Source organism: Periophthalmus magnuspinnatus, chromosome 23 (genome assembly GCF_009829125.3).
Source record: "Periophthalmus magnuspinnatus isolate fPerMag1 chromosome 23, fPerMag1.2.pri, whole genome shotgun sequence".
In the NCBI taxonomy this organism is placed as follows: Eukaryota; Metazoa; Chordata; class Actinopteri; order Gobiiformes; family Gobiidae; genus Periophthalmus; species Periophthalmus magnuspinnatus.
The window spans coordinates 22,141,320-22,153,772 of NC_047148.1; the positions used below are offsets into that span (position 1 = coordinate 22,141,320).

The window sequence follows — 12,453 nt, forward strand, 5'->3', positions numbered from 1 at the left end:
CTCCTCCTCCTCGTCGTCTGCTGAATGTCTCTCTCCTCTCTCTGCTCATTCACACTTCAGCTGTGTCATCCGAGAAAGTCTCTGGACCAGGAAACCTTCAAAATAAATAATTGCAAGTGTAACTGTGACAAAACACGATGTAGATGTTTGAGTAAAATCTGGACCACTTTAGTTTTTAAATAAAACATCAAACTGCAGCTGTTTTATCCAATTAGAACAAACCACAGATGAGATAATCGCTCCACTTTTGTATAAAAAACAAGGCTTTAGTAAAAATGGTTCTAGTTGGTGACGATTTATTCACACATCACAAAGTACAGAGGGTAATGTCTTCAACATCAAACAGCGCCGCAGTAAATGACAGAAAAAAAGACGATCCTTTTTTGGCCGTTTTATAAAAATAGTGTTGCTACAAAAGTATAAATTAGGCTTAATAACAAGTGAACTGAGAGTAAATCTACACAGGAACCTGCTGCTAAAGTGCCATTAAAAAAGTCAAAATGAACAAAATTAAAACCATTTTGTTGCATTTTAGCAGAAGAGTAGAAAAGGAAGAAATGCCTGAAAGGAGAATAAAAGCAACACTCGTATCTAAACCTGCATCGAACAAACAGAACAGTTATCTGTGGTTGAGTTCTTAAACGTACTATACAAATGAACCTTTAATCAGAATAAGTTAAAATTAAAAATAAAACTTACAGTTGAGTCAGCGTCTAATAACAGTATCTAAGTTGAGTCTATTATATCAAAACCCTTTGAAATGCTACTGTAGAAAAAGAGGTAAAATGTTATTGGTGCTCCCTATCTTATCTCTGACATAAAGGCGCCCCCTTGTGGCATAAAACAGCAGTTCTCTTCAACATATTTACATTTTCTGAAAATGGATGATGTCACCCAATAAACACTGCTCTGTGGACAGTGGCCCTCCCCTTCACACCAGACAAACTGTTTACAGGTGACTTCTGCTCTTAGCCAATCTACTCTACTGCTTCATGAGAAATACCGGCTTACAATGTTATATACTCATATTAAAAGCATGCATATCTTAGATATACTTATCATTGAAACTGACAAAACAAACGCTATTTCTAAATAAATTCAAGTTGACATGTGTCAACAATGGCATTTTGTCCCAGAGCAAATCCTATTTAAAATACCTATTTAAAAACAGTAAGAAAACTCCCTTCGTCAGAGTGAGGATCACTGGTAACACTGCAAGTTCTTGTACAGTATTTTGATTATGTGATTCAGTTTTGTAACAACAGCTATTTTCCTGACACTCAAAATCACAACATTACTTTCAGAATATTGAGGTAAACCTTAAGATTAGTACTAAATATATCTTACAGCAATGTCTTGTTAGCAAAATGAGTGAATGTAAATATGTCACAGAGTCGAGTTAAACAGCAGTGGATATGACACTTCCAGGAATGCTAACTATTACAATGCAGTGATATATATAGTTTCTACCATCCCACTTCCAAAAAGTCAGGACGCTGTGAAGTAGAACATAAATAAAAATAAAAAGTAGCTGCTGTGTTACAGAGTCTGCAGCTCACCTCTCAGTAGAACTAATTGGGGTCTTGGCAACAGGTCAGTAACATGCAGCAAGCCACTCCAAATCCTGGAGAAATAGTGTCAGGATTCAGCAAGGACACTTTATAAAACAGTAACCATTTGAATCTTTTACTTTGAACGTCTGATGGTTTCATTTTGACGCAGAAAACTGCATTTTTAAAAATATAATTTACTCGGTATCCTGTTAATATGTGACTAAAATCAATAAACTAGAACATACAGTAAAACCACGAGTTTGCAATATTTTGTAAATAATACAGATAGATCCATCTGTATAGATCTCCACAGATCTATACAGATCTATATAAATTAAATATCAATTATCTGAAGTACAACATAGACAGTATGTTGTTTACATTGTGCTACTTTTATACTATACCATAGATGGGCGACTTAAAATCATTCAATTTAAATTAGATCAAAACTACATCTTATAGTGCAGACTTTTATAAAGTGAATATATGTGCTTTGGATGGCTATTTGTAGTTCAGTAATTAGCTAATTTAGAAGCTTTTCGAAGCCTGAATTGAACAGCAAAGCCAAAATTCTGTATTTAAAGCCCATTCGACCACTGCAGATTCTCTAAAATCTCTACATCAGAACTTTTAAAAAGCAAATGAAAAATGCTCGGATGAGATGAAGGCCATAAACTGCAATAAAAAGGCATGAAGTTGGGTTTATCACAAAAGCAGAGACTTAAGGCCCAGACACAGAAATGACAAAGCAGTACTTGAATGATAGTACCAGAGGCAACAAACCCATCCACATTAGGAGGTATTTGATTGATTGATACAATATAAAAATAAATAGGTTCATTATGCACGTGTTGACCATAGCTTACTAGTCCTGAACAGTGACATTTCCTTTTGTTGCGTGTGGCACTAACTGTATTTGCGGTGGAAGGTTTGCCCAACGCCCCGGTTCAGTCGGTACCCGGGCACTGAGGTCACAGTTCGGTACATTTTCGGTAAAGAGGAGAAAGAGGTTCCTGCAAGACTTTTACTGGTTCCTGAGAAAATACTGATTTCACAAGTAGAAAATGGTACTTTTCTTTGTAATGACAACAGTCATGTTTTAGATGAGGTTGTAACTATGTATTCGACAATATATTGCCTTAAAATATATATTTCAGAATACTATAGAAATGATGAGGAAGACGGTGTGTTTATCATACAACGTGATGAATCTACGGTGAGGAAAAGTATTGAAACGTGGTCATGACCTGGTGTCTGTCTGCAAAGGTGACTGATGTAGCTTTACTAAATTAGCAGCATTGGAAGCTACCATCAACACTCACGAGGTTCCGGTTATTATTGTCTTTTTGAAATAAAAATGTACCACATAAGTTTAGTGAAAAGTGCAAAATCTTAAGTATCTGTAAATGAAAGTCTCGTTACAGTGAGGTCATGAGGTTATCGTTGGACCGCGAGTGGGAGGACACTTTTCAATAAGAGGAAAATATTGCATGTCCTTCGATGCAACTTTCAAATAAATGAAAAGAGCGTTAGAATAGAGTGGTACAGCTCCCCCGTGAGGTCAGTGAGAAAACTGCATGTTCCTGATGCCCCTCGGTCTCGTGTGACGTACTGTCAGTGGTACATTGGACTAAATGTTGCTGTCGAAGGTGTAGTGGCAGTAAAATCATATTCACTGTGATGTTAACCTCAAATAGGAGGTCCACGTTGAGCTTGCTGTAAACAGTATTTACTCCCGGTGTGTGCACTTTATAACCTGGTAGGATTGTTTAGAAGAGGTCTGTAGAAAACTGAAGCAGTGAAAGCTGACTACCTGACAAAGTTGCTAGTTGAGGATAACAGCATACAGCCTTGAGCAGTTTATTCTGAGGTTGGAGGAAATCCTGTCACTGCCGCGGGTACGACTGAACCGAGTCAAACTTCACGGGGACATTTTGAGTTGAACCTTTCCACCACATTCTTCTTTTTACTACACTTTACTTACACACTTCACTGTTTTATAGATGAGTATATTATTGTCTTCTGGGTGTTTGTAACTTACAACAAGAGTGTTCCTGTATAGTCTTGAGGATTACTTTGTGTTGATAAACATTTATGTTGCCGTTGGTCTAAAACTATATAAATAATAGCCTTGAGTCATTAGTTGTGAGGTTGAGGTTTGGTTCATAGTCTTTTTAACTGAGGTTGGAGCGTAGAAATATGAGTTTGTTCATTTCCTCAGCTGTCACCTGCTGCCTCCTCTTCATGGCCATGCTCTGCTCACACACAGTCACACACTCACTGCGTATGGCCACGGCAGGCACGGCCAGGAGCCACAGCGCCAGGCGGGCCAGCTTTGGGAACTTCTCAGTTACTGCGGTACTCCAGTACTGGAACAGATCTGGGGTGCCCTGGAGGAGCGGCTCGGCCAGGTACTGGAAGATCTCCTGTCGAACTTGACCCTGTGCGTCGTCGTTACTTGAGAGTGTACAGGAGTCCCGCGAAGGGCCGCCGTTGCTCCCGGCGCCTTCCACACGACTGATTTTAGGCATCGGGGGGCCGTCACAGTCACGGTCATCTCCAGCGGTCCCAACTCCACCCGACAAACCTCCATCCCTGCTTTCAGCTGCCATTTCACATGCCCGGGAAATGATGTCCTCGTGTTGGTAGGCTGGTACTGAGCGGAGCTTCAACTGAGGGTCCAGGACCATGGCCACCTGGTGAGCGCGTTCAACCTACACACAACAGAGTCTGTTACAAAGATGTTTGTGCGGTCTAATGTCTAGAAAATACACAAAGACTTTATTAAACAAAACGATGGATATAAAATCTACCTTAAAATTCTCTTTTAGCGCTTCCAGGAAGTAGTGGCAGAGTTTGCTGGCGGTGCCAGTTCCCGCTTCTCCGGCTTTGGATGTGAAGAACTTCTCCAGGCGCAGGTAGACGGGCAGGACCTGCTGCAGAGTGGGCCTCCTTTGGCTGCTGAGCTCCAGAGCAGCGAGACGCAACGGAGCCAGGAGACAGGCCAGTGTAGACAGTAGATGCTTATTCAGGCCTTGAAGAAGTGGAGCTGTAGCTTTGCTACGTCCGTAGGCTTCGCAAATCTGTTCAAAATGTGCATGCACTTGCAAAAGTGCCTCAGCCATTCTATCCCAGCAGGGAGGAGTGGGGCACTGTGCAGGACTGCCCTGCCCGCCCTCCTCACTTGTGCTTGTGTTGCTGTGCTCTTCACGTAGAGCCAGGGTGGTGGAGGAGGCAATGTCTCTGCACGTGGACAACAGCTCCGCCAGGTCGTGCAGACCTCGAGCCTGAAGACTGCGCTTCCCCAGCACCGCCTGCACCACCGCTCCCAGGGAGCAGCCGGCGCATCTGAGGCATATTCTCCCACGGCTGCCGCCCAGAGGAGAGCCGCCGATCCCCGCGGCCCACACCCTGGGCTCGGACACGTAGACCGTGCGGATCTCGGACATCACAAACTCAGACAGAACATTCTGGACCCAGTGGTGCACCTGCTCAGGACCTTCTCTCAGCTCCACCTCTCTCACCCCGAGGACATAGCGCTTGAGTCTGGGGCCTTCCACCTGGTAGGCCGTGAGAACGTAACAGGCGTCTGGCCCCGACATGTGGGAGTGACACGTGACGGCGATACCCAGAGAAGCATTAGAGCCCAGGGCGCAGGTCACCTTGACTTTGACCTGATTGTACATGCGGGGCAGCTGGCGGAGGGCCAAGGCACTCATGTTGCCAAGTGCATCGCGGGTGGAGTAGGCCCCGTGCCGAGCCCCTGTGTCCACCAGGGTCTGAGCCAGTTTAAGGAAGTCCTTACTATTGATCACACTCAACATGTTCAGGTCTGAACACATCACACGAAGAAGACGCTCGGCCACCTGCTGCCTTTCCTTCTCAGGAAGTCCGTTATTCTCTGTGGACAAAAGGAAAATACAAACTGTGTACTTCAAACAGAAACTATATACATTTAAATACTGAACTATAAAGCAATCTCAGAGTCAAACAGATTAATAAGAATAAGAAGAACAGCCTAAATGTGACAACTAAAGTCAATACATGTCCTAACAACAGAAAGAGTCACCAAAATGTTAATGCACAGTGATGCAGCTATGAGTCCTGTGAAAGTGAAAGTGTGGTACTTTCAGTACTTACGAGTGAAAGTGTGGTACTTACGAGTGAAAGTGTGGTACTTACGAGTGAAAGTGTGGTACTTACGAGTGAAAGTGTGGTACTTACGAGTGAAAGTGTGGTTTCTCTGTGTGAGACTTTGAGGCTGAATTTGAAGTTTAACTGAGGAAAGAAACTGAGCCTGAGAGCCTCTCCAAAGCTGCTCCTGAGGACCCGAAGCTGAGGAGGTTTTTGGAGAGTCCCCTTTGGTGTGGTTCTCACTGTGCGCTGAGGAGATTAAGGAGGTGCTGAATTAACACAACACTGGTTCACATTTAATTAAATTAAAAGTAAATGGTGTTTTTCGTTGAATTAAATGGATATGCCATACACAAATGTGTCAAATCATTTACCATCACTAGGCTGTGGTCAGGGCCAGATTTGCACCAATCTGTTTCTAAAAGCGTGCTGTTGTGAAGCATTCACTACATGTCGGCGTATGGCAGGTCTGCACAGGGATCCACTCACATTATGCACAAGCATCTACACTGTAGCATGCACTGCAGTCACTGCAGGAGTTCACACTTTGTGGACTCACCCTCGTGGGACTGCATGTGCTCCAGCAGGTTGCTGTAGAACTGGAACTGGATGCCACATGCACCACACGTGAAGGGTTCTACAACAAATTCAAAAGGACCAGAGATGCATTGACTCTCTGTCCAAGACACGCACCCAGTACAGCAGCTTTTCAATGATAGTATCAGTATTTAGACAGAAGATCAGATCAGAAACGTGTTTTTGTGTCATATGTATTAAGAGCATGTTGGACTAAAGGTTTTTGCAGCACGCAGTGTGTCCATTAGACTTATCCAGTTATGCATCTGACATGACTGTACAACAGGTCAAATCATGAGAAAAGAGGAAATATGAAGTGAAATGACTTGAACAGATAGAGGGCATCATGCCTCTTTTTGTGTGGAACAAAAAGGTGTGGCTACTTACTCTGTGCTGCAGAAAACGAGCTGGCCACCAGAGGGCTCGGCGCTCCTACAGAAGAAGCACACATCAATATGATGCTCTATGATGCTTTTCTAATGGTATCAAAGAACAATTTGTATACAGCTCGTCAATGTGGCCACTCAAACTGAATCAAACCTTCACACAGAATTCACTTCTTTAGTTACAATTCTACTTGTAAAAAAAACAACATTTCTTTAAAAATATTGAAAGCCTAAACTGTTATTTAAACCTTTAACATGTGAGAAAATAAAAACTAAAATGTGTAGTTTGTGGATAAATAATAAATTATCAGCCAGTTAATGTGAAATAGCAGAAAGTCCAACATGTGTAAAAGTACAGCTCCATTCACACAGGTCAGTGTGTAACTGTGCACATAAATACAAGACTCTGTGGACACTGTTCTCTGATTTGATATAAATAATATTTTTACAATCCGACATGAAAAGAGGTGACTCAGTGCTCACCACTTGAATTCTGCAAGCTGTTAGTATCAACCAGGCTAGACTGAAATGTGCTCTCCAGTTTCCGCCTGAATGGACTGTCTGGTAACAAAACACAAAGGATTAAAATTATACTATTATACTCTTTGCATAGAACATTTGTCCCAAAAATAATAAAATAAAAGGAAAAAACGTAAAAGAAAAATGTTCTCTAGAATTTGAATAACGTAAATGTAATTGCTAGACAACAATCCGTCTTTTTGACCCAATTTTTGTGTGCAGTGAGGTTTATTTATGTATTTATTTTTAGGGAACAGAAGGGGGAAGTGTGCGCAAAAGGAGGGGGAAACTTACCCAATCCATTTCAGCAAAAAAAAACAAAGCAAATATTAGTTTATGACTGCGACGATACTTACTTTTCAGCTTACTCGCTTGGCTTTGGGCAAATTTACTGATGTCCAGTGCGCTGCTTTCCTGGGCCTTTAATGGCTTCAAATCAAAGGAGCCTTGAAAATGACAAAATAAAAACATAAAATATCAGAGACGGTCCATCGCGCGGAGACTTCTTGAGAGTTAAACGTGTCAGACGCAACGTAGCTTTGCACAAATACGTTAAATGAGGAAATTGTCTTTAGAAATGTTGTGCAGCGCTTGAATATTTGAACACAACTGTGGCCTTAAGCGGTAATGGCTCACCCAATGGAGTGTGAAGAGCAACATGTTCTTGGTACGGGTTGAAATACTTGTACTGCTTCCCACAAAATTCACAGACGTAGCTTCCTGATTCTGAAGGGTAAAACGTACAAAAACAGAGTGGAAATGGTAAGAAAATCAGTCGTACGGTTTGTCAAATGCACAAACAAACACAGGGAATGGGTTTGCCCTGATATTCTGAACGTTTCCAGAGTAGAATTTGAATTATTTTAGTTTTACTTCAGTCAAAACAAAGAAAAAAACTGCACGTTTAATCATCTTTTTTAAGCGTGGACTCATTCCCACTGCACTGGGCATTTTGAAAATTAATAATCATTAGGACAAACGGGAAGCGAATTCCATTTAAAATTCTTATCAGCAAACGCCAATGTGGGTAAATTTTTTCCCAAGCAACCTGCAAAATGGCTGAGTGCGTCTGGAGAAACGGAAAGAAATGGAAAGAAATGGAAAGAAACGGAAAGAAACGGGTTGGTTTGAAGGACAATTCAGTGATTGGATTGGTATGTTTAAATATAAATTACATGGACTCGAAGAAAAATATGTTCTTTAGAGTTTTGTGAAGGTTTTCGAAAATAAACATCAAGGATTTTTTTGGAAGAATACAAAAAAAAAAAAAATTAAATTAAATAAAAAATACAAAAAATAAAAAATGAAATAAAAAATACAAAAAATAATAATAATAAAAATTAAAATGCATTAGTTAGGATTTTGTGTGGAAATAAACATCAGGTTGTTTTTTTTTGAAGAATCAAAAAAATAAATAAATACATAAATAAGATTCTTTAGGATTTTGTAAATGTTTTCCTGGAAAAAAAATATTATTATTATTATTATTATTATTATTATTAATTATTTTATTTTATTTTATTTTTTGGAAGAATACAAAACAAAACAAAAAAAAGAAAAAAACAAATTCTTTAGGATTTTGAAATACATTCTGTAGAATTTTGTAAAGGTTTTCATGGCAATAAACAGCAGGGATTTTCTGGAAGAATACAAAAAAATATATATTCTTTAGGATTTTGCAAAGGTTTTCCTGCAAAAAACAGATTTTTTGAAAGAATACAAAAAACAAACAAAAAAATACATAAAAATACATTCTTTAGGATTTTGTAAAGGTTTTCAAGCCAGTAAACAGAGATTTTTTTTTTAAATACAAAAAAATAAAAAATACTCACTTGGTCCAATTTTCTGATATGGTTCGACGGGCTCCTCTTTGAGTCCGTCCACAGGCAGCATGACTTGTTCATAAGGATCTATTTAAAAACATTAGGAAACATTGAACAGGTGCAACAAGAAACTCAAATGCAAACTTTTTATTGGGTCAGAGCAAAAAACACAATACCATCCACTGCATGGAGGTCACGGTGCTCCTGGAAACAGCTGTAGTATTTGTACTTCTTGCCACAAATGTCACATGAGTAACGGAAGCTGCCTGTAAAACACATAAAACAAACTATTATTTAGACTATTAGGCCTGACTGATGATAAAAGGAACATGGAAACTACAATTTAAACAAAAGACACAAACAGGATCAAACTGGTCCTGAACAGCTGAATGGTCTGTATCAGTCACTTTTATTCTGTTTATTTTAACTTTTACCATCAGCTCGTCACAAATGTTAATACAGAGCAGCAGGTGTCAGTGGACGAGGACCTCAGGAGCTCCAGGTCTGTCAAGAGGTACTCTCTGAAGCAACGTGTGAGTAAACTGTGTGGTACAGGGTGATACAGGGTGTGATACAGTGATAAACAGTGTGATACAGTGTGTGATACAGGGTGATATAGTGATAAACAGTGTGATATAGTGTGATACAGTGTGATACAGGGTGATACAGTGTGTGATACAGAGTGTGATACAGTGTGTGATACAGGGTGATATAGTGATAAACAGTGTGATATAGTGTGATACAGTGTGATACAGGGTGATACAGTGTGTGATACAGAGTGTGATACAGTGTGATACAGTAATAAACAGTGTGATACTGAGTCACAAACACTAGGAGCAGTTATGATCCATTCCCCATGAGTCACTCCACAGTAACAAAACTAAATCGAATGTTTGTAAAACCATTTAAGTACGGAATATAACATTTTACAAAAATGCAAAAAAGTCACTTTCAAAGTAATTTTGTTTTTGGAAATGTGTGCATCATCAGTGTCACTGCCCAAAAACAAAAACATTTTTTGTCACGTAGAAAACAATAATTATAATGGTGCAGGTTTATCAAAAATGAAATAAACATTTTCATTTCTAAAGACTCTGGATCAGACCTGCAGATGACGATGAAACTCCCTCAGACTCTTTATGAATCCTACTTAAAGTGAATCAGTGGTGATTGTCACAGCACTAGAGTGAGCAGAGTGCAGTGTGCACACGTGATCTGATCACGGAGAGAGATACAGAAAATATATTGTAATTAATTTTTAAAGTGTTTAACATCAATGGAAACGCCTCCCTATTTTATATTTTAAAACAATATCCTTGAGTTCGTCAGAAAGATAAAAGCTCAAACCCCGTTTAATCCAGGCTTAGGTGAGAACGCAGAGGACGGGGTTGTCTCTAAATTGATCAGCCAAGAAATAAAAGGCATCATCTAATTTATGTCAACAACAACAACAACAACAACACTGGCTGTGTGTTTAATTAGACTGTTCCCCGTGTCTGTGTGTGGATTATAATTATAAAGCCTGTGATAAAGTGTGATATAGAACTTAAACATTAAAACACTCACATTCTGTCTTTAGTATCAGTGTAAATCAAAGGTGAATCCTGCTCAGACCAGGGCAAAGTGTCGTGTTTTTGGGGAAAGACGGTTCTCTCGTGTTTCCGATGTGCGACTGTGGTTGGCGTCTGTCTTTATTTATTATTTATTTGACAAATGCATTAATCTTACAAAAGAAAATCTGATTTGTACCAGGTTTAGCTCCATGTGCCGTCCCTGTGCAGGTGAACACACATTAAAACACACATTTCACTACAATTAAATGTGTGATTGTAATGAAATGTGATCCGTTCATCATTAATATTTGCAGGAAAATACAATAAAATGCTCCAAAGTCCAATGCAGTTTGTTTCCTACAGCCCAAACCAATATAAAAATTATTTAAGAGCAAATCTGTCATTTATTAGATGCTGAAATTCCTTAAGTTTAAACAAAAAGTATGAAATAATGTTGAAAAACGATCTGAAAATCTGAGTAATAACGTCACATAGACTCGACGTAGCGTAAAAACAGAAACGTGATGTGCGTTTTTCTTTTTGTTATGGCTAATTTAGTTCCCGTTTTGTTCGTTTTGTTCTTTTGTCATGAGGCAGAGTCTAGTTGAAACGTGGGACGATACTGAAACTTACTGTCACGATACTCAAGACTAAAATAACTACGATTAACGATTATATCACGATAATTATTCAAAATGTTGTGGGTATGAATAATTACAATTTCAACATTATGACTAGGCTCCTTTTTTGTGTAGTATTGTAGTTTTTCTGCACGTTCTGGTGACAAAACGGTGATTATCTTTGTTGCCGATTATCGCGATAACCGTATTTTCCGGAGTACAAGTCAAAAAAATGCAGTTATCAGTTTGTCGTGTGAAATTATTTACTCAAACACGACTTATATTCCACGTAAAAGTCACATTTGAGTATATAATCTGAGTATAAATCGCACCCACGGACAAAATATGAAAGGAAATAAACGTGGGATTTAAAGTCTGGAAAATACGGTACATAAAAAAAGCCACGAGCGATTATTGCCAAACCTTTTGTATCACGATAAACGATATTATTGTTTATCGCCTCGTCCCTATTCTAGTCTAAAACAAAGACTTTAAACGGGTCGCTCAGCTGTGGACATGATGGGACGACGCTGAAATTCTACGTGACTTGATGCGATTATCACGGCCAAAATAATCACGATAAACGATTATATCACAATAATTATCGTTGCTGACGGTTTCAAAATGTTCTGGATCTGAATAATTACAATTTCAACATTAGGATTAGGCTCCTTTTTTAAACAACTGTTGAAATATTGTAGTTTTTTCTGCACGTTCTGGCGACACAATGCCGATTATCGTGGCCAAAATAACTGCGATAAACGATTATATCACGATAATGATTAAAGTTATGGACATGAATCATTAATTAAAAGGAAGAGGCTCCAATTCTGGGCCCCTCTGTCCCCCCCTGGAGACTCCCCTGTGAATAAACCACTTTTTCTGCACATTCAGGTGAAATAACAGCGTTTATCTTTGTTACCGATTATCACGATTATATAAAACGTCCCACAAACGATTATTGACGACCCTTTTTAATCACGATAAACGATATTATTGTTTATAGTCCCATGTCTACTCAGCTGTAAGGACGTATAGACAGATTATAATTAACACCAGGATTTGGAGGTTTATTTTAGCGTTTATGAAAGTCGTAGCGCACACGTCAACGACTCTGTATTTGCTCTGAGAAGTATCACCAGCTCCAGACGTCAATCAACAACGTCGTTAAACTTAAAGTTGATAAAACGGCACTTACTGGTTGGAGTTTGTGGCAGAGTCTCCCCAACCATGCCCTCGGATTCTGTCACGAGAAAATTATAAGTGAACACGGATGAGTCGAGCGATAA

General features: G+C 39.4%; 1 protein-coding gene across 6 annotated transcripts in view; it reads right to left on the reverse strand.

The window, feature by feature from the left end:
* Nucleotides 1-279: 279 nt before the first annotated feature.
* The window catches only part of znf618 (zinc finger protein 618), a 33,218-nt gene continuing 21,044 nt past the window's right edge, over nucleotides 280-12,453 (reverse strand). For 2 of the 6 annotated variants that reach the window (XM_055231627.1, XM_055231626.1), the window contains exons 6-16: nucleotides 12,363-12,407; nucleotides 9,168-9,257; nucleotides 9,001-9,078; nucleotides 7,805-7,894; nucleotides 7,525-7,614; nucleotides 7,133-7,210; nucleotides 6,651-6,695; nucleotides 6,247-6,324; nucleotides 5,778-5,936; nucleotides 4,367-5,454; nucleotides 3,064-4,267 (exon numbers count right to left, since the gene is read on the reverse strand). In XM_055231627.1, the coding sequence (XP_055087602.1) occupies nucleotides 3,728-4,267; nucleotides 4,367-5,454; nucleotides 5,778-5,936; nucleotides 6,247-6,324; nucleotides 6,651-6,695; nucleotides 7,133-7,210; nucleotides 7,525-7,614; nucleotides 7,805-7,894; nucleotides 9,001-9,078; nucleotides 9,168-9,257; nucleotides 12,363-12,407 (2,381 nt within the window). In that variant the 3' untranslated portion in view covers nucleotides 3,064-3,727. Of the gene's footprint in view, nucleotides 4,268-4,366; nucleotides 5,455-5,777; nucleotides 5,937-6,246; nucleotides 6,325-6,650; nucleotides 6,696-7,132; nucleotides 7,211-7,524; nucleotides 7,615-7,804; nucleotides 7,895-9,000; nucleotides 9,079-9,167; nucleotides 9,258-12,362; nucleotides 12,408-12,453 lie in introns of all 6 variants that reach the window. The other 4 variants (XM_055231630.1, XM_055231629.1, XM_055231628.1 and 1 more) reach the window with 3 other exon arrangements.